We start from the raw sequence: 26,157 nt of genomic DNA, 5'->3' as shown, positions 1-26,157 counted from the left end.
ATGCCCTAGATCTATTCCAGTCGGGTTTCAAGCCGTACCATGGTATGGAAATGGCATTGGTCGCCGTGTTTGATGACTTGCTGAGGGAGGCCGACGGGGCAAAATGTCTCTGTTGTTCCTCCTCGATATCTCAGCCGCCTTCGATATCATCGACCACAGTATCCTCCTGGGGAGGCTCTCCGAGCTGGGAATCGGTGGTCTGGTGCTTGTCTGGCTCCAATCCTTCCTGGAAGACTGTCCTCAGAGAGTACAGCTTGGGGAGAGTGTTTCAGCCCCGTGGAGTCTCAATTGTGGGGTTACGCAGGGCTCAATTATCTCCCCAATGCTGTTTAATATCTACATGAGACCACTGGGTGGGGTCATCAGGGCTTATGGGGCTTCTTGCCATCAGTATGCTGATGACACCCAGCTCTACATCCTTTTCTCCAACCACAGTGAATGCTGTTCCGTCCCTTCAGTGCTGCCTGGAGACTGTACTGCAATGAATGCAGGAGAATGGTCTAAGGCTGAACCTGGACAAGACGGAGGTCCTGAGGGTGGGTGGCCCCTCCATCAGTGGTTTGGGAAACTTCCTCTCTTTTGGGGGAGTGACTCTCACCGCAAAGAGTGAGGTTCGCAGCTTTGGGATCCATCTGGATCCGGCGCTCACCACGGAAACCCAGGTCATGTCAGTGGTCCGCTCTGCCTATTTCTATCTGTGGTGTAACGTGCTCTACGTGGGGCTACCTTTGAGATTGATGTGGAAGCTTCAAATGGTGCAGAATCCGGCAGCCAGACTCCTCACTGGGGTGAGAAAATATCAGCATATTACCCCCACTCTGGCTGCCTTGCATTGGCTGCCCGTTCATTTCCGCATTGATTTCAAAGTGTTAATGACGACATATAAAGCCCTAAATGGTTTAGGACCTCGATACTAGATACTAAAACAGTTTAGCACCTTGATTGCAGGTGAAATACTAGTAGGAGGCCCATCACTTAGACCAATTCCAGATAGCTTGTGAACTATAAGGAATGCCTCCTCCAACCTAGATCTACCCAAATCACTCGTTCTAGGCAGGAAGGGCGGCTGAGGGGCCTAATGCCAAGGGAGGCCTGGAGAGAAAGAGCAAGAAACTGGGCCTTCTTGGCAGTGGCCCCTCGCCTTTGGAACAGTCTGCCCCCAGAGATCTGTCTGGCTCCCTCGCTGGTTGTTTTCAAGAGCAAACTTAAGACCTGGCTCTTTAGGCAGGCTTTCCCTCCTGTCATCACTTGAAATATATTTTCCCCATCTTGAACTACTTTACTACTGTTGTTTTTTATTTTATTATATTGTTTTTATTTTATCCATTATTGTTAGCCGCCCAGAGTAGACTTTGGTCTAGATGCACGGGGTATAAATTTAATAAATAAAAATATATAAATAAATTATAAAACCAGAACCACTAGAAATGAAGTTGATTGCATACATTTGGTAATTAGTCAATTGTTTTTGCCCATGCTCATTTATTCCCATCAGTAACTCCTTTGCAAGAGTTTGGGATGCCACTTGCAAACCCCCGAAGAGGCAGATAGATTTTATACATGCAGAATTATATAGATACCACAAATTCAGCATTATTTGCAGCAAATACAAATGAGTTGTATTTCAAACAACAGACTTAGAAGCATTTTATTTTCATTCCATCCACAAACGTATTTTTCCATTAACAAGGATGCATCCAGATGTAAAACACCCAGGGAAATGTTTATCACTCTCTCAGAATGCTTTTCTATTTCCATTTATTTAAAGGGATGCTGTTGTTAATAAGAGGTGAGGGTGAAAAACGAAAAAAATGTATTTCACCACATCATGATCAGTGTGCCATAGCATAGCAAAGGACTAGTGAAACAGAATTGGGTTCATTGGCTTCCCTCTGCTGGCAGTCTTTGTATTGCAAAGGGCTCCTTTATTGGAGATCAAGTTGATTTGTTAGCAAAAACAGTGTCCTGAATTTCTGAGTGTTTTTGCTGGTAGCAACTATTCTCCACTCTGAGGACAGGACTTGGCTATTTTTCAATACGCTTCATAGGTTCTCCCTTAAGTCTGTCTTCCTCAAACAGGCACTCTATTAGATATGTTCAGCAGCGACTCCCATAATCCAGTCAGCCTAATCAGTAGATCTGAAGGACAGCACAAGGAGAAGTTAAACCATAACTTAAATCTCTGAGTAGGAGAGAGGCAGGTTAACTAATACTTAATTCACTAGTGGCCAATATAGCACAGACTACTATAGAGTAAATAGAACCTGCCACAAAATGGTTCACTCCAGGTTAATTCCAGCCTACAACACTCTATAGGTAAAGATGGTGCTGCAAGAATTGGGTTAGTGGTTGTGCCTATGAATTTTAATATTTCAGAATTTAGGCAATATAAGCAACAAGTATAAATTAGCTTCTTACACAAATTATCCTGGCTCTATACAGCCCAACTACCTACAGTCTTTTCCTCGATATGACATTTATTCATTCATTTAAAGCTTTTATACCTTGCTCTTCTGCTACAGACATCAACAACATACAGATCAATTAAAATAAAAAGCGAGAGATCACCTCTGTCTTTGATCTTACAGATCTTACATAGAACGGGTCTATGACTGCACAATAAAACTTACTGCTTTAAAAGAGGTGATACAAAAGACAGAAGACAGGGAGAGAAAAGGAGAACATTTCAAGCAGATGATATAATGCAGAGGCACCCAATGTGGGGTAACCTAAGTGTTCTTGGACTGCAACTCCCAGAGAATCTGGCTAGCACAGAAGGTGGTTAAAGCTTCTGGGAGTTTCGGTCTAAGAACATTTATCTGGGTTAACCAAGATTGGAAACCACTGATATAATGCATAGTGCATGTACATTGGACCCTCGACTTACGGAATTAATCCGTATTGGAACTGTGGCCACAGGTCGAAAATTCCGTAGGTCGAGGGTCCATTTCCCATAGGAATGCATTGAAAACCATTTAATTCGTTCCAGCCAAAGAAAAAAATCCAGGGCTTCCAAAGCTGCACCCGCTGCCCTCTGCCTTCTGTCCCCACTGTCTTCTGCCTCCAATCCCCATGGGGACAGGAGGCAGAGGGCACCGGGGACAGGAGGCAATAGGCCAGTAGGTCCAGCTTTCTAAGCCCCTAAAGCCCAAAGCTGACAGCGGCCGCAGAGTGGCTTCCGGCTTTCAAAGCTGCAAGCCAAAAGCCACTCTGCGACCGCTGTCAGCTTCGGGGTTTAGAAAGCTGGACCTCAGAGGCCAGTGGGTCCAGGAGGCAAGAGGCCAGTGGGTCCAGCTTTCTAAGCTCCGAAGCTGACAGTGGACGCAGAGTGGCTTTTGGCTTGCAGCTTTGGTTGTGCGTCCGCTGTCAGCTTTGGGCTTTCAGGGCTTAGAAAGCTCAAAGCTGACAGCGGGCACAACCTGCAGTCTATGGACTGGAAGGTGGAGGTGGGGAAAGCGCCAAGTTTTTCCGGTCCGTAGGTTGATTCTCCGGCCGCAAGTCGAAGTGAAACTTTGTGGCCGGAAAAGTCCGTAGGTCAAAAAGTTCGTAAGTGGAACCGCACGTAAGTCGAGACTCCACAGTAGTCCATAAACTATGTCAAGGTTTAGAAGCCAGATGCCAATGCCTGTTGCTGCTTATCTTCCCCTTGCTGCAGAAGTATCAGTCCATCACTGGTTCATCATTTAATAGCAGGCAACTTATTTCTTTCAAAGAAACCAGGATTAACCCCTGAATTTGTACTCTTGTTTGCCAAGATAGAGCAAACTAGAGAAGGGAAACTGCCTGCTATTGGACAACATAACGAAAAGGGTGCAGAAAGACACATCCTGGTTTGTTTAGCAATTTTTGCCCCATGCCAAGAAACTGAGCAGGCATTGTGAACGCAATATGTGTGAATGACATTACATCCAATATGTGCAATGAGGCTGCAAAAAAGGCAAATGGTATTTTAAGCTGCATTATGAAGTATAATCTCCGCATCCATGAAGTACTAGTTCTCTTCTATTTGGCACTGGTCATCTAGACTAGTGGTTACCAACCTTTTTTGAACCGTGGACCGGTTCAGCAGGCAGTGGCATCCGTGCGTGCGTGGGCAGGGTGTCCATGCATGCATGGGGGGCATGCATGCATATGTGCATCCGTGGACAGGGCATGTGTATGAGGGACATACATGTGTGTGTGGGGGCGAGAGATCTGTCGCCGTGGCCCAGTCCTGCCAAGGCCACAGCCCGGTACCGGGCCACAGACCAGGGGTTGGGGATCCCTGATCTAGTATACTATGCATACTTCTGTACACCGCACTTTAAGAAGGATGCCAACTGTGGTGTTTACCCTGTGGCCCCTGCTTGTTTCACCAAACACAGAGCTCACACTAGTATCCCAACACGCCTTTTATCACGCTGCCACCAGTTGATCTCTTTATCAACCTATATTTCCTATGAAAGACTGAGGTCCATTCAGTACTTAACTTTGAAATAAGAACAGGTTTATTGATTACAAGTTGTTTTAAGAATAGTTCTTAAGTACATTCTTAAAGTTACACAAAGCTTCGGTATTTTACTTTAACCTCTTCTGTCTTAATTAATACAGGTCATACTCTGACTAATCGCTCCTTAAACAATCTCTCTGTCTAAAACTCTTCTCTTGCTCTCTCTGACTGAACTGACCAGACTGACTCACCCCTCCCCTCTAGTCTCTCTGGCTCCACCTCCCAACAGCTCCCATTGGTGCAGGCCAATATCATTTTATAGGAAGACAGGGTGGTCACTACACCAACAAGTTGGAACAAGTTCCAAGAAGGGCAACAAGGATGTTCAGAGGACCACAAACCCAGCCCCATGAGGAAAGACTGAAAAAGCTAGATATGTTTAGCCTTGAGAAAAGAAGACCCAGAAAAGATATGATAGCACTTTTCAAATACTTGAAAGATAGTCAAACAAAAGAGGGGCAGGCTCTGATCTCAATCGTCCTGGAGCACACTACACGTAATAATGGGGCCAAGTGACAGGAAGCCAAATTTCAGCAGATTATCAGGCAAACATTCTTGACGGTTAGAGCAGTACAAAATGGTAACAATGCCCTCAGGAAATGGTGAGCACTCCAGCGCTGGAAGCATTCAAGAGAAAATTGGACAACCATCTGTCAGATATACTTTTTTATTGGGCTCCTGCACTTGGGATGGGGTTGGACTTCTAGGCCCCTTCCTAATCAATTATTCTATTATTCCATGGTCTGCAACACTAAACAGGCAACTCACCTTTCCTGTGAGCTATGTACATTCGAGATGCTGGTGCTGACCTATAAAAGCCCTTAACAGTTTAGAACCTTGATATTTGTCAGAGCATCTCCCCTATGGGGGGAAAAGGTACCTGTTTTACACACTCCTCTCGAACTACAGTGTTAAAGGGGGCCACACCAAGAGAGGCCAAAAAGACAACGAGAAATCAGACCTTCTTGGTGGTGGCCCCTTCTCTGTGGAATAAACTTCAATCTGAGATGCTCTAGGCTTCATCCCTTCTGACTTTCAGGATATCCTTAAATACAGCATTTTATAAAGTGACCTTCAAGAAATATCCCGTTATGTTGTGAATTTTTAATTTTTAAATGTAGGATTCCCCTTGCTTTTTTAAAAATAATGAGTTGGTCATCACAATCTTGTTTGGATTTGTATGTGGGTTGTGTTTTGGAGGATAGCCAATCTGTTTTGTAAACATCCTGAAGTACTGAGTATCACTAAGTGGGGGAGTATACGGGTTAAATAAATTTATACATTCACCTTGCACAGAAACCTGGTCCTGTGGCCACCTTGTGTGTTAGGATTATCAAGCATCATCAGAGGACTTCTATTGCCACAATGAACAACTGGAAGTGAAGTGAGCTGGGGGCGGGGAGGAACACCACTCTATCACAGGGCTCCTTAGGAAAGAAATTGTGAATCAGGCTAACTGAGAGTCTCCCCATCCCATAACATTCCCAAATTGAATGTGCCACCCGTAGTCATGCACAGCTGGTGTTTGCTCTCTAAAATATTCTGTTTGTAAACAAGCAATCTTGATGCATTACAGTTGGCTTCTATTAATCCGAGTTGTTCCTGCTACAATAAATTGTCTGTGGCAATGCATGTAGCTTTTATTAAAAACAGTTGCCTGTATAGGAATATGAGTCATCCCGGCAGGAAAGCCAAAGGTTCCCTTGAAGAGCAGGTCCTAAGGGATCCGAACCCAGCTACTGAGATTTCCAGCGAATCAAAAAGAAACTGCTGTCAAAACTGAAGCAGGCAATTAAGAAAGAAGATACCAGGGTATAGCTTGTTCCCTTCAGGGGAAAAGCAACAGAGATTTAGAAATCCCAGTACAGCCCTAAAAGACAGCACATTCTTGCCACTAATTAGCTAAACTTGGTAAGAGTAACCCAGTAACTCAGCAGTTATTCCAGATCTAGTGACCTGGGACTGCCCAAAACATTTCATTTGCTATAAAGCAATACTTGACTGGGCACGACCTTTATACTGGCTACTGAACTGGAATTTTTAATCGACTGCAATTAATTTTACCCATAGCGGAAGCAGTCTGCTAAGTAAATGGTTTTGCTTGAAACTGTTCTGAAATGTGAGGTCTCAAACTAATTCTATGGAGGATACTGGACTGGCATTGATCTAAGGAAGCCAATTGCAAAGCATGGCAAAATTACTTTTGTACTATAATTTGTCAAACCCTCCAGCCAGATTGGCAAGTGGCCTAGTTTTCTGGGACCTGTACTATAAAAAAGGCTCCAAGGTATCACCAATTGCAGCCATGCAGAAATACACGCTACAATACAAACACGTCCATGCAAGCAATCTGAATGGCAACATTTATACTCCGCACACATACAGGCATTATGCAGAAAAACTGCAGATCTACTAACTTTTGCAGGCTTCACACATTTCTGATTTAGAAGGAACACATTCATCTAACAGTATACAACACAATCATCTGAATGTCTCTCATGTGACTCCTGGGCCCAAAAACACCATAACAAATGAAGAGCATGAAGTTTTCTTTCCCCACATAAAGAGAGACTGAAGTGTTAAAATTTAAACTTGTCTGGATTAAAAACGGAAACATGGAATTAAGGCAAAAAGAAAGCTGAATGTATGTCTCAGCTAGTAATGGTATTGGGAAATATACCATGCTGCCTTAAATTTTCTTTTTGTAAAAGTTTCTTAAAATTGCAGTTTTTAAAGTTATGCAAGTACAGAAAGCTTCCTAAACCCTACTCAAAAACAGCAGCAAGACACTGGTAAGACAAAATCTGGTTATTTATAGCAGAATACTGACAAAGCAAGCTTTCTATTGAGAGCGAGAAAGATAAGCTTGTAACCAGGTTAAAATTCACTACATTGTAGTAACTAGTCTTTCCTAACTTCTCATATAGTTACCTGATGGGTCAACATGGTAAATTCTAAAGCTCTCTTCCAGACTCACAGCAAACTGCACTAATACAGTGGTGCCTCGCTTTACGATTGCCCCGCATTATGCTGAATCCACATTACAACGATCTTTTTGCGATTACAAAACGATGGCCTAAATGGGGGAATTTCACTTTGCGCTGATCGGTTCCGTGCTTTGGGAACCAATTCTTCGCAAAACAACGTTTTTTAAACAGCTGATCCGTGGTTTCAAAATAGCCGCCGGGTAAATAAAATGGCTTCCCGCTGTGTTTAGGGACGGACTCCTCGCTATACAGGCAGCAAAAATGGCCACCGTATGGAGGATCTTCACTGGACGGTGAGTTTTAAGCCCATTGGAACGCACTGAAAGTTTTTCAATGCGTTTCAATGGGCTTTTTATTTTTGCTTTATGATGTTTTCACTTAACGGCGATTTTCCTGGAACAGATTATCGCCGTTAAGCGAGGCACCACCGTACTCCTTTCTCATTTCTCCTTTCTCGCCCACTCTGGTCTAAGCCAAAATAGACCTTGCACATAAGAGCTGCACTTATGGAAAGAAAAGATGGGCTTCAATCTTATATAAATAATGCTCAGCATTTAGAAAGCAAAGCAAAAGCAAAGTGTGCTGCTTATATACCACCCCATAGCGCTTAAAGAACTCTCTGGGCAGTTTACAATTAATTACGCAGGCTACGCATTGCCCCCTCCCCCAGCAAGCTGGGTAGTCATTTTACCAATCTTGGAAGGATAGAAGGCTGAGTCAACCTTGAGCCAACTACCCGGGACAGAACTCTGGGTCGTGAGCAGTTTTGGCTGCAGTACAGCAAGCCGTTTTTCACCACTGCGCCTTGAGGATCCTTCAAAAGCACGTCACATATATTATGTCAGTAACTCTTATTATACTAGCCCTGTGACATTAGGTTTTTGTCCGCAGTTTGCCAATGTGTGGCTGAAATTATTTTCAAGGACAGTAACCTCCTTTAGGCCACTTAGTGAAATCAAGTGACAGGAAGCAACGTTGACCCATGGCATTTCATTACCTGAGACAAAGGACAGAATGACTCCCTTGACAGAACAGAAGCTGACCGCACCAGTAGCTGAATCTGATTTAGACCCTTAGCCATGGGAATGCACCCACATTCAGCATACACCTTGTCCTCCAGCACCTCACAACCATTTCCTGCCCCTCTTCTGCCACCAGAGGAACCTGCCTCACTCTGTCTAATGGTAGGGCTGGTCTCAGCTACAGACAAGACATGAAGTCACATTTTCCAGCTCACCCTTAAGCTTTATCATCATGAACATTTATTCAGTCACTAAGTACTAAGGAACCCTAACACACTCACATGATTTTGCAAAAACAGTTTTAGAGAGATAAAAATAAAGAGGAGAATAATGAACACATGATTTTTATTTTGATTGCAAAGAGAACAAAAATTAGAAAAAACTGTGTACAATGAATGGCAGTCAAGATGATTCTTTGTTTGCGACAGTGCTCGGTGTAGTGTGTCTCCACTGTGAATTGCACTGTCTGCAGTATCATCTGGCATTAATTATGAAAGACTTTCAGTGCAGCATTTGAGAATTTGCCAGGTGACTCCTATTAGTGTCACTCAAGCAATTACTTCCAATACAACGATTTTAAAAATTTACCTCTATATCAAACATTAATGTGACATCTGTTACTCTCAAAATCATATCCCTCCCTTTCTGCCAACCCCGATCTCTGAAAACCAGACAGATTATCAACAAATGTAAACTTTCCACTGCAGAACTTGAGCAGTACAATAAACTGTGACTCCAAGTTATCTAATAAACTCTAGTTTTTCTTCATCACTATCAGATTAATTTTTACGTGCTGTAGCATGTTCCAGGTATATTTTAGGTTTACTCATGTGGGTTTTGTTTTCTGTGTTGTCTGGTTATATGCCAGCAAGAGATAATATGCTTGGTTTATTTATTAAAGTGGACTGCAACTCCCTTATCCATCATACAGGATAGCCAGTATAGCTACAGCGGCTTAGAGACTGAGCTGTAAGTCAGGAATTCAACATTTATCTGCAACTTCTTTCACATACTGAAATGAATGTGCATACAACAGAAATAAGAGCACAGCTGGTGGCTTCACTCTTACAGTGTATTCATGTTCAGATGAAGGCATTAATACAAATGCATACAAAGCACAATTGTGTAAGGCTTTTGTTATGGGTTGGCAGACGCTTGAATAGACAGGATCTGCAATCTAACAGATTAAGTATACATATAGTTTGTGCACACAGAACTATATGTTCCAGAAGTGTGCAAGGAGACGGGGTAGGGACAGCACCTGTGATACTACTTCTTCTGCTTGTCTATTGGCTCACAGGTATGAGAGGGGCTTCTGCAAATATCAAAAACAGATGTTAGGCAGGCCAATAGCCCATAGACTAAAGTCTCACAATAGAGTATTGAAATAATACTGATGCACCTTACAGACTATTGTAAAGAATGGGAGAGAACTCTCCAGCTCCTGGGCCTAATTTGTCCTGTGGTGGTTCTACCTGGTCTTTATGAGGACAATTTCACTGCCTCCACTCCAAAGCCATAATATATTCCTGTTGTACGGAGTTTTCACTGCTGATGGCAGATTGGCAAGAGGCCAATGAGATAATCATTTGCCCAGGATTCTTCATAGCTAGCCAGAATTCTGACAAAGGTTATCTTCTACTGTACCACCTTAATCCAACTACATCCAAAAGCAAGGTATCTTCCCCAGCTCATAAGTGACGAATTTTAAAACAACTGTACGCACTTATTATCAAGATGTCTATTAACACTAGAACAGTAATTAGATGATCACTTACCGAATCATTTGCTGCCAGTGCAAGTGCTATATTTACTAGAAAAATGAAGAAAACAACAGTTTAATAAAATGCAACTACCACCACATTCTCAAAAGTTCTTATCACTTCCAAGAAAGAAGCAATGTCTTGAAAATGATTAAGCAACACAGAATAGTTTAATTGGAAGAGACCTCAACTCTACTCCAACTCCCAGTAATACAAGAAATCCAAATATTGAGATTTTTATTTAGTTTTTAAAATAAACTTGTTGTGAACAACGCATCAAAGCAATGAATAGTAAATCAACAATACAGTACACTCAAAAATTAAGAAAGGAGGTAACAAAAAGTATAGCAACTGTAGGACCAACTCATAAATTTCCTGTGCAAGTGAAGTGGTACTTAGGGTTCTACAACCAAGGCTTTTATAATACATGGAGCAAAAAATACCAGATATTCAACCTGATTTCAGAAACAGAAGAGGTAGTAGAGATAATATTGCAAATATACTATGACTACTGGAGTACAGTATAACAAAGAATTTCAACAGAAAAATCAGTTGGTGTCTTATGTCAGAAAACAAGAGGCAAAAGTGTTACGGTATCTTAAAGACTAACAACTATATTTTGATAAGTGCTTTTGTGGGTCAAGCCCACTTCTTCAGACTTTAAAGTGAAACTATATAGCTGTCATATTTTATACATGGCCATATCCAGGGGAGGATACAGAAATGGACAAAGTGGGAATAGTTTATTAGTAAAGGAACAGGATTATCAGGCTATGAATAATTTAATTATCACACTGTAAGTCTACAAAGGAAGAATAGTATTGTTGACACAAGTGACGAACTGGGGGAATCAATATAGAATCTCAAACTTGGTAATGAATTAAGAAGCTTTGATTAATTTTTTTTTTTTGAGTAGCATATAACACCCAGTTGCACGTTATTTCAGCTGTGCTTCTTTCAAAATTAGTTTTATAGTGGGTTTTGGGTTTTTTTGCTCCCCGAGATTGTCATTTCCAGGTCATTCAAAGGCAGAAATGTTCTGAAACAGGTTTTATGTCGCCGTTTCTGAATGTCAGACTTACATCCATTAATTATTTATATAAAGATTCTATGTGCTTTAAATTGGTTGGATAGCATTGTGGTTTAGGCATCTAGCTCTGGAGCCAGGGGTTGGGACTTCAATTCTGCATTATGCCTCCTGCAAACAGAGACCTGTGTGGTCTTGGGTAAGGTGCACATCCCCAGGCTATCTCCAGAAGAAGGGAATGGTAACCCACTTCTAAGTATTCTCCATCTGGAATGGGTTGCCATAAATCAAAATTGACTTGATGATAATGATGATGGTGTGCTTTATGTGTGCAGTAAAGCTGCTGTTGGCTGTGTGGATTGTGATTAGCAATGGGCTACTCTAAAAGAAACTGATATGCCACCATATCCTCCTGATCCTACATTCTAGAGAAAGGTCTATCTGACAAAAGGTATGGGAAAATAATGGCTTCAAACTGGTAAAGTTGTCAGTCAACGGTGATTTTATCTTCTTATCTGTTCAATCTATCTGCTGAAAATATAAAATTCAGATGAAGGAGTGAAAACTGGTAGAAGAAATATCAGTAACTTTAAATTACTGGTGACACTATTTTACTGGAAGAAAACAGCAATGAGGTGAAATGACTAAGATTGTAGCTTTAAATGTTTTTGTTTTATGCATATTTATGTTTTGAGTTTATTACTTACAGTGGTGCCCCGCATGACGACGATAATCCATTCCGGGAAAATTGCTGCTATGCGAAATCGTCGTCATGCAAAAAGCCTTTCCCCATTGGAATGCATTGAAACCCATTTAATGTGTTCCAATAGGGAAATTACCTTGTCGTCCAGTGAAGATCGCCCATAGGGAAACCATTTCCCCAGCACCGATCAGCTGTTAAAATGGCTGCCCTGCGAAGCATGGGTCTGGAAAACACAGGGCAGCCATTTTGGGAACCTGATGATCAGCTGTAAAGATCGTCGTCTTGCGAATAAATGGTCCGTGAAGCACAGACCTAATCGATGCCCAGCGGAATTCCCCCATAGGAATGACTTATGTGAATCATTATACAATCGCAAAAAGTCATCGTCCTGTGGTTTTGTCGTACAGCGGGGTCATCGTCTAGCGATGTACCACTGTATTTCTATTTTATTTTTCTTTCTCTTTTTTGCTTTTTTTCTTTGTTTATATATAGTAAACCAGCCAGAGTGGCCCTAGCCATGGCCAAGGCCACTCTGGGCGGTTTACAGTATAAATAAATAAATAAATAAATAAATAAATAAATAAATAAATATCAACACCAGATTACTATAAAAATTAAAATGACTATGAAAAATTATACAACTTTAGCACTGACAATGAAGAAACTGAAATTATATTTTCCACTACTTTGGTTCAATCATCAATTCAAATGTAGTCTGTAGTCAAGAGATCTACTTTAGACAAAAACTTGAAAAAGGTACTATGAAGGAACTAGGAAAAAAAATCCTTAAGGATAACAATGGAATACTGTTGACCAATATAAAGATAATTCATACTATGACATTCTTGATTATTATGTATGGATGCAACAGCTGAAGAAATAATATGCAATTCCTTTAGTATTGGAGGAGAGCTTATGGATATCCTGGACTGCCAGAAAGACAAATAAGGGACTCCTAGATCAAATCAACCCTGAACTTTCTCTGGAAGCGACAAAGACTAAACTGAGACTAACACAATTGGTGTACACAATAAGAACACTCAACTCCCTGAGCAAAACAGTAATTTTAGGAAAAGTGGCAGGTAATATGAAAAGAGGAAGAGCTAATATGAGATGGATTGATTCTGTAAGGGAAACTATGACCTTGATTTTGCAAAACCTAAGCACTACTGTTAATGTTAGGACACTGGGGAGATTATTAATTCACATGATCTCCATAAATTGGAAGTAGTTGGTTGCACAAAGCTTCATCTATATGTACCTTCTGTCACTTTGGTTTGACTCAGGTGTGATGACTAATAATACTGCCAGATTAGATTAGTTTAACCATCAGAAAGTCATTGACCTGGAAAACTGCATTAGCCACGAGGTTTAGACTTAAATCATGAAACCTGCTTTTTGCATATCTGCCAAGATTCTCAGTCATCCAGCTGTGGTTATCTGGGAGTTGAGTCATGGCAACTGGAGTTCTTTCTCGTTAGGCAGAAATGTTTCACTACTCATCCAAGTAGCTTCTTCAGTCTGAGGAGAGTCGGTAGGAGATATATCTTCCATGTTGGTTTCACTTCTTCCTGGTCTGAATAGACTCACTAGAAGTACAAAGGACTGGGGATGAGGGATAATCCTACTTCTGTAGTCCTTCTCCACCCATTGTCATGGGTCGTTAATGGACGTTAACAGTGGTCTTTCTGGGGTGTGTGTGGTCCTTATCTTTCTGGGAAGGGATAAAAAGGAAGCATGATAAATAGGAGACAGGTTGTATCTAAGGCCTCCACCCCTGTTGAGTGAAGGATTTTCTATACGCACATGTATAGCCTCCCTGACCCTTTTCTCCAACCACCTATCTTCTCTGTCCAAAATGCTTTTTGTATCTTTTGAATTCTGTGAACTCCAGGAGTGTTTCCATAAAACAAAGAGGCAAAAGACTGAACAAGAAGAGGACATCATCCAGGATATGCTTTGGGTGGCGGTTTTTTATTTGAATACCCCCTCAAAAAAAGGTATCAACAGTGATAAGTGTTGAAAGCAAGTTTAATTTCATTTAAATAAAAAATTATTAAGGGAAGGCAAGACAGAAGAACAGTGGTAGAAGCAGGTGAAGGGGAGGGAGTAAAGGAGGAGGAAAACCTGCCACCATGGTGGGAATGGATTTGGCTGGAGAATCCCTGGGCCCATAGGTGGGAGGGACTGGTAGTACCAAGGGAGGAGGTGGATCACAGGCAGATAAGAGTGATTCCCCCAAAAACCATCATATTGGGGAGAGGCAGAAGCAAGAGAGTGGAGAAGGGAACTGAGAGAGAAGGACAGTAAAGCAAGAAAGAAGAGAAATAAGTCAATGGGAAGTGCAGTTGATTAGGAGGCGGCGAGGGCCTTGGGAACCTACGAATTCATGGAACCTGGGAAGAGAACGAAGTGGGACGATTATCTGAGAGATGCATCTGTGCCCATTACTACTATCGATGAGGACAACAGTAAAGGACTGGCAATCGATCAAGCAACTGGGACGTTGGAACCGGAGTTATGGAAAGCCTTTCTAGCCCCGTTGGAAGAAAAGGAGAAAGATAATGTTCAAGTTGATGTAAACAGTTCTATTAATGTTCCAAAAATAAATGGTGACATGTTACAAATGGAATCTGTGTCTATGTTTGAAGACGAGGAATCCCAGGAGGAGGGCAGATGGCCAGAACTCCAATACAAGTCCTCACATCATCTCTGAGATGATCATTCCCCCCCTCTCCACATTAGACAAGATATCCACTTTAAAGTACACATACAATCATATAGTTTGAAAGCACTGAAAAGAATACTTCACTTTTCCAAGATCTTTGTGGCAGGCCTTTACTTGCCTACAGACAACCTCTCAGACTCAAACAACTATTGACACATAACAGACTACACAACACTGATACAGAGATCGAAACAAAAACCTATTACATACCTAGACAGTAGCTCTGTCCCCACATTTATTCTGGCTGCACATATACAAAACCCAGCAATGTCACACCCAATGGGAAAAGGGGTGTGTTTCATTGTTCCTTTGTTAATGTGCTCTATGTCATCCTTTGCCACTCTACATCAGACAAATAAGGACCATCAACATGCAAAATAATTGACTGACATAAATCTGACATCAGAAATTGCAATCCACAAAAACCTTTTTCAGAACATTTCAATCTACTTGGACACTTTCTAAAAGACTTGAAAGAGACTGAAAGTGAAATCTTTCCTACAGTTTGTCACTTGCGTGGACAATGTTTTTATTACTTTGTAGATGCATGGACTGATAATTGAAACAGAAATTTTAACTCCTAATTAAAATTATTCACAGCCTGATAGTCCTATTCTTTTATTAATGAAACACTGTTACTTTATCAATTATCTCTATCCTCACCTGGTTATGAGATACCAGTTTGGTGTATAGTCCCTGCTCAGCCATGGAAACTCACTGGGGGAGTGGAACTGGTAAAACCAGTCCCTAAATATCTCATGTACCTTAAAGACCTATTAGGTCCATTGTAAGTTGATTCTGACTTGAGGACACGGAACAAACACACACACACACACAGAGTTATGGGGCCATACATTAATATAACAGTCATACAGTTTCACTCTAAAGTCTGAGGAAGTGGACTTATCAAGAAAAATCACATTAAATTAAAGCAGTTAGTCTTTATGTCTTCTTGTCTGGGGGGTTTTGTGTCACAGCATCCTTATTTGGCTTGTGTTATACTACCATAAAGTCACTTCTGCTTTATGGAGACCCTAACAGGGTTTTAAAGTGCAGTACTAGTAAGTGCTTGTTACTATTGGTTCTTTATTCACTGCATCTGGATGAATGGATTACTTCTTCACAATGTATATCTTTCCCCCATTTTGAAATTTCAACTTCCTGCGGTCATTATAAATGAAAACTATTCAGCGTATATGTTTTCACTGTTCTATTCCTAATGACTATGTATAGCTAATAGCTTCATTTATAAAATCATCTTTAACAGTCTCCAGATGGAAGCATCCTGTTAAATACTGTTTAACAGTCAGTCCTTTAATGGGTAATCGCACAGAAAATGAACCAAAACACAACTCAACATAAAGTCTACAGAATGAAAAAAAAATCTTTTTCTGGAATTAACTCTTCAGTTAGTTTCTGCTTGCGTATGTCTAGAAACCCTCCCAAACTATACCAAATTCTGCATGGAAAGGGAAATTGCTCCATTTATGAGGATGAAGAATTTTTTTAAAGTTTCAAATGAAACTGTTTTATACCCTGCAACAAAAGTTGTTTATTGCTATAATTCACTTGTTGTTGTTTTTTTAAAGCCCCAATTAAATATTGAGTTGACTCATTCCTACATTGACAGCCTGAACTCTACAGTGGACCCTCGACTTACAGAATTAATCCGTATTGGAACGGTGGCTGCAGGTCAAAAAGTCTGTAGGTCGAATCTCCATTGACCTACAACGCATTGAAAACCGATTAATCCCGTAACAGGCCATTTTTGTTCCATTTTGTTTTTTTTTTGGTCTGTAAGTCAAATTTCAGTCTGCAAGTCAAACCTAAATTTTGCGGCCAGAGAAGTCTGTAACTCAAAAAGTCTGTAAGTCAAGGGTCCACTGTATACATACAGTATTATAAAAAGTAGCCAGGTGAATGAAAGGAACTATGTCAGCAAACGAAGGGACGAGCAAATAAGAGACTTACCCGCCGTGGTCGACTTTCCAACACCCCCTTTACCAGAAGCTACAACCAGCACTTGCTTGACTCCTTCAATGGGCTTCTGCTTGGGCAGCCCCCGGGCCAAAAGTTTGCTCCTCTTCTCTTTGAGGCTCGCGTCGTTTGCCTTTGAGGACTTCAAAGAAAAGAAAACAAAGAGTGCAAACGTTAACTTGCGATTCAGGGGCCTCTCCTCACAGCTAGCATTACTAGAAATCTTAGCCCGGCAAAACGGCGACCTATGACTGTGTTCTTGCAGCTCCTTTTTTTAAGACGAGCGCGACTCCCCTTCTCCTTACGATTCCGAAGCAGCTCCTGGAAGGCAACTTGAGACCGCTTACCATTTTTTTCAAGTTTGCCGCCCTCCGCGGGAACAACCTCCGTGCGGTGAGTAAGGTTTGGCATCCTCTTGCTTCGAGGGTGAAATACATGATTGCTCAGCAATTAGTGCCTTTGGAGCGAAAAGCGGTTCACGAGGCAACGATCATCGTTGGTGTCTCTCAGAAGACAAAAACCAGACGGGGAAAGAGTTAAAAGCATAGAGTTCAGTTTGTAGCCTGCAGTGCAAAGCACTTCCGGTTGCCTTCTCCCTCTTCACCGGACATAAATACTGCCCAACCGGAAGGACTCACCCTGGTTCTTAAAACAACAGAAAGCCGCGGGAGTTGAAAGACTGCTTCCGGGGAGAGCGTTATTAGGACTTGGAGGGGGGGGGGGGGAAGAGGAGAAGGATCATAGAGCTGTCAGAGTGTGGGATAAACCCTTAAATCCGTGTCTGAGGAAGCAGGCGGTTCTTAGGTTTTCCCTTAAAAAGACAGCGACCAGTTTCGCGGAATAGGCTTCCTGCCTTTTTAAAGGAAGACCTAAGAACCGCCTGCTTCCTCAGACACTGTAATCTCTGAATTTAGAGATTACAGGTTTGGCCTGGATTTTCCGTTGGTTTTTAAAATGCAAAAAGAGAAAGAGGGATTATATATTCCAGCTCCTGGCGTAGTGCAACCCTGTGTCTACTCAGAAGTAAGTCTTTTAGAGCTCAATCAGATTTACTCCTAGGACAGTTATTATAACATTGCTTATAGTCTTATTTGCCTATATTCTCACATGCTGCCTCTTCGTCCTTTAATGATCTTTGCTAAGTGGGTCCACTTCTAATGTATCATAGGTTCTGTGACTCCCAAATCAAAGCTTAGGACACTTAAAGTGAAACGGCACACCTGTCCTGCCATCATGGCTTGTTAGGAGAATCACTCAGCTTCCTTCACCCATGATATTTGCTACTTCAGGATCTGAATGAAAAAGATCCATTATTCTGATTAATTAATTACAGTGGGGTGCTATCTAATGGTGTGCAAGCAGAAGTCCTCACACACAATTGAAACTTCACTTTCTATTTGGTTGCAAGTGGCAGGGTATGGCAGGTTGCTCTGCTAGTTGCAAGTAGACAGGGACGCATGCTCTGTTGGTAGACCTCACAGAGAGTCCCAGGGCATAGAGAGTAAATTTGAGACTCCAGGTAGAAGGAAGAAGACTGGGACAGTTGTGCTGCACCTGGGAGTTGCAGTGGAGCCCAGGCCAAGTTGGCAAGACCTGGGCTTAGAGCAGTAGTCCCCAACCTTGGGCCTCCAGATGTTCTTTGACTTCAACTCCCAGAAATCCTGGCCAGCAGAGGTGGTGGTGAAGGCTTCTGGGAGTTGTAGTCCAAGAATATCTGGAGGCCCAAGGTTGAGGACCACTGGCCTAGAGGGTCTTGACAACTAAGAGTGGGCCAGGGCCCTTGGAGAAGCCCCCTATCATATTGTATTCCTTCAGGGAAAATTCAGGACTGGTGATGTAGGACCTGTGAACTGGAGAATGGGTCCAGTTCTGTACAGCTAGAGGACACAGCTCAGGAAATGTGCTGCTGTTGACGCTCCTCCCTTCAAGGAGACAGAGACATCTACTCCCACTCAGAAGAGGTGCTGGCAGAGGACGTGTCACAAAGAATGTCTGCCTCTGAAAACAGGACTAAACTTGGGAACATAGGGCTTATTTCAGCTTGACATTACTGGCCCTCCTTAAAAAGCCTTAGCTGTATGGGGTCAGTGTGGAAAATTAGGCCCCAGGTTTGGATTAGAGACAGTGCCAGCCCAGGGACTGGAACTTGGTCTTGGCTTGGGACAGAAGGCCATAGGGCAACTAAACCTCCCAGTCAGTGGTCAGGACAGGAGGAGTCAAGCACCTGATCCACCTTTGTATCTACTCCCCACCCTGACTAGTTTGAGCAGCAACAAAAGTCTGAAATTCATGCAGTCCACGGTCAAAGCCCTCCTTGTCACCTTCAAGAGGGAGGGGCAGCAGTCACAGTGACACCCAAAGTGGAGCTTTTCCATCCAACCCAGGGAACCTGAACCAGTGGCTTTCCTGGATCTTTGAGAAGCAGGACCTATTGATTCATCAGCTGGTTAGTGAGCAGTCTTAAATGTTACGCAAAGGGTTGTTGGCATACCAACAGACTCAGGCAGGACTGCTAGTACATCTCTTTGGTGCAAAAATCCATAGTCAGTCCAGATCAACAAGATGGGGACCAAAGACAACTGAGAGGTGTTCTTGAACATGTTTGAGCAAGTCACTGTCTCTGCTTAGTGGCCCCAAGACCACTGAGCCTTGATTTTGGCTCCCTGTCTCATGGACCTGGCCCAAGGGATTGTGGACACCTTTGCTCTAGTGGAAGCCACTGACTACGACAACATCAAACAGGTTGTGTTTAATTCCCTTAAATTAAACTGAAGAGACTTAATATCAATGATTTTGAGAATTGCCTGTTAAGGCTGAATTCCATTCCCTGCCGGTTGCCTAGCAGATGCAGGCCAACACAACTCAGTGGCTGAAACCAGCAGCCTGCTCCACCAATGAGCTTTTGGAACTAATTATCTTGGAACAGATGGTTACCACACTGGGACCTGCCCTCCTGAATTGAATAAATAGACACCAGCTGGACTCAGTGGAGGAAGTATGACCCTGTTGGAGGCTTTCTTCACTACAGATGAGGGCCCCCATGGAATGGCAAGACTACTAGTCAACCATAGCAAGACAAAGTTGTTCCTTTGTCCACCTTACCCCAAGATTCCGATATCACCCTGCCTATCACCAAAGGGAACCTCACTATGGCCCCACTGCTGTGTCCCATTACTGTGGAGCCAGGCATGTCAGTGCCCTAGCCTGGCTGGACTTTGAAACAGTTGCATCACATCTGTGGACAAGAAGAGCACTTCAAAAAGGAGTGCCCCCTCATGGACTGCTCATGGGTGAGTGCACTCTCAATTTCCCAGGTGTACACCAAAGAAACACCAGGCTGGGAGGTGGAGGTCATAATAAATGGGATTAAGATAACAGGCACTGGTAGACATGGGGTGTGGCCAGACTTTAGTTAGAAACATGCATGGGAAGAGAACTCCTGAAATGTGTTAATGTAATGTATCCATGAGGATATTAGGTCCTATGCAACTTGTTGGGCAACAGTGCAGGTGGAGCATCAGAACCATCAGCTGCAGATAAGGATAGTATCTGCCTTATCCCAATAAGTCTTGGAGAGGAGATGTTGGAAAGGCTTTGAGCACCTAACCCAGGGGAGGGTGCAGACTTGGATCTTAACAAAAGGGAAGGGCATATCTGACTGACTGGGGGAGGCAAAAATTATGTCCCCCTCCAGTGGTTAGTACAGATAAAGGACACCTACAGTCACTTAACACTTTGATACCTAGCTCTACAATCCTTTGATTTGAGAGTACAGTATAGGAAGCAGAAAACACATGTTAATGTGGATCATTTCTCTCAGCAGGTTCCTTGAGTAAAGGAAGATGAAGAGACAACGGGCCATTTGCCAGATGGGGCCTGTAAGGGAAATGCTCTGGCTGTCCCTGGTGGGCTGTCTGCCTTAGACCCATGGCCTCCCCCCCCCGTGGACTTCACAGTCCATGGGGGGGACTCTGTGTCCTGGTGACACAGAGGCGTAAGGGCACAGGGAGAGAATATAAGGCCCGAGGTGCGCTGTACCTGAGGCTTGGGGTGGAGGCTGAGCCAGGTTGGCAGAACCCAGGCTTAAAGGAGGAGGGAGAAGGGGGGCAAGAGGAAGGGAGCTTGTTGCCCTTGACAGTCTGGGAGGGGGAGGACAGGGCAAAGGCCTTGGAGAATTCCCCTCCCATTTTCTGTGCCTTCAGAGAAGATAGCTCACTGGCGATGCAGGACCTTTGCACTGGAGAATGGGTCCAATTCTGTACAGCTAGAAGATGTGAATGCATGGGAAGCATGCTGTTGCTCATTCCTCTGAGACCTGCTCCATTGAGACAAAGATGCCATGCTGAGCCCTCAGCCCCACCCTAACCCAGAGGAGGCGCTGGTGGAGGAAGAAGCATAAAGCATGCCTGCAGCAGACTGTCTAGAGGCAGAATAATGCTTGGGAACATGGAGATCTGTGCCAACCCAGCATTACATGCCCTCCTTAAAAGGGTCAGTGCAGAAAAGTAGAGCCCCGCTGTGAACTCTAGACAATGCCAACCCAGTGGCTGAAATTCGGGCCTGGCTGAGGACAGAAGACTGCCGGGGGGGGGGGTGAGATCTATTGGAGACAACTAAGCCTATCTTTGAGCAGTAAGGACAGGAGGAGTCAGGCAACTGAACAACTTTCTTATCCTACCTCCCACCTTAATAAAGACTAGTTTGAGCAACAATGAGAGTCTTGAAGTCTTGGAGCCCATAATCGAAGAGACCCTCCCCACCACTCCAAACAAGGGGTGGGAGTGGTTGACTTTTTCCTTTCTTACTTACAAACAATAAGTTTGGTACCTATACTTTTGTTATGAGAATAAGAACTTGAATTCATGGACATAAACTTTTTCATTTTACATACAGTTCTTTTTAACTGAGATATAGCGCAACACTCCCCCTAATGGAAAATCCTAGTCTAGCAGTTATGACAAATGAAAAAATCATACTGCAATATTTGAAAAGAATTCTCAAGTGCATATAGGTGTATACCTATATAATTATAGGTAGGTATTATATGAAGATTTTTTTAAAAAAATGTCCTAATACTGATTATTGTGATATATTCCTAAACCATAAATGCTGAAGACGTAAAAGTGAATAACAAAACTTTATTTTATACAATCTATCACATTACAAACAGATATTGGAATTAACTACTGTATTTTTCTGTGTATAAAACACTTTTTCCGAAAATCATTAGAGGAAAAATTGAGGGTCATTTTATACACGGAAGGAGGCAGAAGTGAAGGAGCAGCCCCACTCAGCCAATTCCATTGAGCCTACCTCGACTCTTATCCCTAGACAAGAATTGCATCGGTCCGTGTTGAGCCCAACCACGCCATCTCCCAACCCAAAGGAGGTTTGGGCTGAGGAGTCAGCAATATGCTGATAACACCCAGCTCTCCCTCTCATTCTCTACCAATCCAGGTATGGCAGTCGCCATTCTGAACTTGTGCCTCAACTCAATAATGGAATGGATGAAGGTCAATAAACTGAGGCTCAATCCAGAGAAGCTGGAAGTCCTGCTGGTAGGTGCTCCACCAGATAGGTTAAAGGGCCATTTCCCTGCCCTAGACAGGGGCTGCACTCCCCCTAAAAGACAGGGTGTGCAGCTTGGGGGCGCTCCTTGACCCGGGTCTGACCTTGGAAGCCCAGGTGGACTCGCTGTCCAGGGGTGCCTTCTTCTAGCTGCAGATAATATATCAACTTTGCCCTTACCTGGATCAGCAGAGCCTGGCAACAGTCGCACATGCATTGGTAACAACCAGACTGACTAATGTAATGCGCTATATGTGGGGCAGCCTTTGAAGATGGTCTGGCGACTGCAACTGGCACAGAACTGGGCTGTGCAACTGGTAAGTGGTGCCACCACACAGACTCATATCACACCACTTCTGAAAAATTTACACTGGCTGCCAGTTGCTGCTCAGGCCCAATTCAAAGTGCTTACTTTGACATATAAAGCCCTAAATGGCTTAGTACCTGTTTACCTAAAGCAGCGGTCCCCAACCTTTTTGGGACGGTGGACCGGCTGAGCCTCTGAGGATGGTGGGGCACCCCCCGTGCACTCAGGCAGGAGCACACACGTTCTCAGGTGCATGCGCAAAGTGGTGGAGTGCATGCACACCACTTCATGCATGCGCAGAAGCACCCGCCCACCCACGCCTTCGCTCAACCACATGGGAGTGCTCACACTGGTGCTGACACATGTGCGCAAAGCAGCTGTGGGGAGGGGAGTGCATGTGGGGGGCAGGAGGTCTGTCTCTGCAGCCCAGTCCAGCTCAGGCCACGGACTGGTAGCGGGCCACGGACTGGGGGTTGATGACCTCTGACCTAAAGGACCGCCTTCTTCCATATGAGCCTGCCTGTCCTCTAAGATCAGGCCAGGAGGCCCTTATGAAGGTGCCATCCCTGAAATAGGTGAGGGGGATGGCATGTCGAAATAGGGCCTTCTCGGCTGTTGCCCTCCAACTTTGGGACGCCCTCCCTATAGAGATCCGCCTAGCTCCAACACTTTTGGCTTTTTGGTGCCAGGCAAAGACCTTTCTGTTTAGCCAGCATTTTAGTTAAATAGTATTCTTTAGCTGGCCATATGAGCAGCAGGATTTATTAATATTAATGTTCTAATGACTGTTTTTAATATAAGGTATTATTATAATATTGCTTATTTTAATAGGTTTAATGTTTTTAACATTTAAATATTGTTGTACGCCGCTCAGAGACCATTGGTAATGGCACAGCTAAAAAATCTTGTAAATAAATAAATAAATAAATCTTCATCAAGTTTGAGGGGGGCATAGGCATTGAAGTCCTCTTCGACACGATCTCATGGCCAGTCACCTAAAATGAAGGACCAGGGTTGATCAAAAAAGGCTAAGAAATCATCCAAGCCTACTCAACTGGCTCAACCTCCACCAGACCTTCCTTCAGCGATTCTGGAGGAGTCTTCGAGAGGGGTTCCAGACTCTTTGTAGAAGATGGAAGAGCTACTCCTGCTACCTCCGGGCCAGGCTCATGTTTCTTTTACCTAGTCTTGGCCCTTCAGTGGCTGATGTTTTCTCCAGCCTGGCCTCGGCCCATTCTAGCCCTTCATCTTCAACATTATAGCCTTGCATGTTGAACAATGGTTCAATTTTCTAATTTGGAGCCTTCTCCTCACCAGTCTCCTCCTTGCAAACATGTATCAAACAGATGTCACATTTCACCTGACTTCAAAGATCCTCCACATCGGAAGTTCTATTATTTCCAAGAGCCTTCTTGATATCAGCTCCTGTCAGATTGTCGAGACCCTTATTATGGTGGCACTGGCATCGCAGAGCTGATATCGACCCGCATGATGGATCACTGTACTGTATTATGATGACCCAAAGAGAGTTCAATATGCATTTGCCTGCTTACCCAAACCCTCACCGTCACTGTCACCACCCCAACATCGACATCAAGCTCATATACCCAAGCCTCAACCCATGCTGGCAGTTCCTCTGCTTTCCAGGCCAGCTCTTAAACGCACCTCCACACGTTCAGCCAATCAACCCATTTCTAAATGTTCTTGCACATCTCTGTTACTGGCTTCTACTTCTCTTTCCAACCTAGTGCTACCCTTTCCCAGGTGCACACTTTATCCCTTCAAGTCACCACCACTTACAGTACAAGGGACCTCAATATAAGCCTCAAAGTTCAGACAGGCCTTTTACAGGACTTTCCACTTCCACATCCTCCACCTTCCGACCCCAGGCCCAGGCTCAATGTCGCCAGCACTTTCACCGCCCTCAAAAGAAGGGCAAACAATTTCTTTGACTCCCTTCAGCCCGAGGTCAGCTTTCATACTTGTTTTCACACCCATCTTTGTCCCTTTTTCCACTGTTGGTCTTGCATTACAAAAGACCACTGGGTACTGTCCATCATTTGTCACGGTTATCTTCTCAAATTCATGGAGCTTCCACCCATCAGACATGTCAAACACACACCATACTCACCTGCTCTTCGAGATGAAGTCACGCTTCTCCTCCAGAAAAAATACTGTCCTCAGAGTTGCCGACCAGGATCTTCACACCAGTTCCTGTTCCCGATACTTCACAGTTCCAAAGCAAGACAGAGGCCTCCGTCCCATCCTCGATCTCAGACATCTCAATGCATGCATCCAGTCCAAACTCTTCAGACGAGTCACTCTCGATATCATCATTCCTCTCCTCTCTGAAATTCATGTGGGACTTCCTCTTCACTGATGATGCAGCCATTGTTGCCCACTCTGCTAAAGACCTCCAGCAACACATGAATTGTTTTAGCAAGGCCTGCCAAAACTTTGGAGTAACAATCAGCCTGAAGAAAACACAAGTCACGGGCTACGGCGTGGACTCACCTCCTTCTATTACCATCTCCACGCAAGGATTGGAGGTTGTTCATCAATTTGTGTACCTTGGCTCAACAATCTCTGACACTCTCTCCCTAGATGTCGAGCTGGATAAACACATTGGCAAAGCAGCTACCATGTTCTATAGACTCACAAAGAGAGTATGGTTTAATAAGAAGCTGACAGCATATACCAACATCCAGGTCTATAGAGCCTGTGTCCTGAGCACACCTCTGTACTGCAGCGAGTCCTGGACCCTTTGTGCATGGCAGGAGAGGAAGCTGAACACCTTCCATATGCGTTGCCTCCGACGGATTTTTGGTATCACCTGGCAGGACAAAGTTCCAAATAGAGTACTCCTAGAACGAGCTGGAATTTTTAGCATGTATGCATTACTGAAACAGTGACGTCTACATTGGCTTGGGCATGTTGTGAGAATGGCTGATGGTCGGATTCCAAAAGATCTCTTATATGGAGAATTGGTGCATGGAAATCACCCCAGAGGAGACCACAGCTGTGATACAAGGATATCTGCAAGCGGGATCTGAAAGCCTTAGGAATGGACCTCAACAGATAGGAAACCTTGACATCTGAGCATTCAGCCTGGAGACAGGCGGTGCATCACGGCCTCTCCCAATTTGAAGAGACCCTTGTCCAGCAGGTTGAGGCAGTCCCGAAAGCAGCAAAACCAGGGAGCTGAACAGGGAACAGATTGTATTTGTCTTCAGTGTGGGATTGTCACTCTCGAATTGGCCTTCTCAACCATAGTAGAACATATTACCTTAGTCTCTCGAGACTAAAGGATGCCTAATCATGAACTAACAGGAAAAATGCCACCAGAAACTGTTAGAGCCCACTCCACCAGGGCTGTTTCTACCTCTACCACCTTTTTCGCGGTATTGATGTATCTATTGACTGATCTGTCGAGCTGCCGCCTGGTCTACACCCTTGACATTTGTGACTCACTATTGGATGGATGTCAGAGCCAAGAATGAAGCTGGCTTCGGCAGGGCTGTTCTTGCCTCCTTTTTAATGTGACGTCCCACCAACCAGTAGGTAAGTGAACTTGCTAGTCATCCAT

The 26,157-nt window shown here is 43.6% G+C and overlaps 1 protein-coding gene across 2 annotated transcripts in view; it reads right to left on the bottom strand.

Annotated features, from left to right (window-relative positions):
* The window catches only part of NUBPL (NUBP iron-sulfur cluster assembly factor, mitochondrial), an 86,981-nt gene extending 69,689 nt beyond the window's left edge, over positions 1 to 17,292 (bottom strand). The window contains exons 1-3 of one of the 2 annotated variants that reach the window (XM_020788441.3): positions 17,044 to 17,292; positions 16,691 to 16,838; positions 10,277 to 10,311 (exon numbers count right to left, since the gene is read on the bottom strand). In XM_020788441.3, the coding sequence (XP_020644100.3) occupies positions 10,277 to 10,311; positions 16,691 to 16,838; positions 17,044 to 17,133 (273 nt within the window). In that variant the 5' untranslated portion in view covers positions 17,134 to 17,292. The remainder of the gene's footprint in view (positions 1 to 10,276; positions 10,312 to 16,690; positions 16,839 to 17,043) is intronic. The other variant, XM_020788442.3, reaches the window with a different exon arrangement.
* Positions 17,293 to 26,157: the final 8,865 nt, after the last annotated feature.

This window comes from Pogona vitticeps, chromosome 1, assembly GCF_051106095.1.
Source record: "Pogona vitticeps strain Pit_001003342236 chromosome 1, PviZW2.1, whole genome shotgun sequence".
In the NCBI taxonomy this organism is placed as follows: domain Eukaryota; kingdom Metazoa; phylum Chordata; class Lepidosauria; order Squamata; family Agamidae; genus Pogona; species Pogona vitticeps.
Note: the sequence above shows the minus strand (reverse complement) of the source record. Positions and strands in the feature narration are given on the sequence as shown.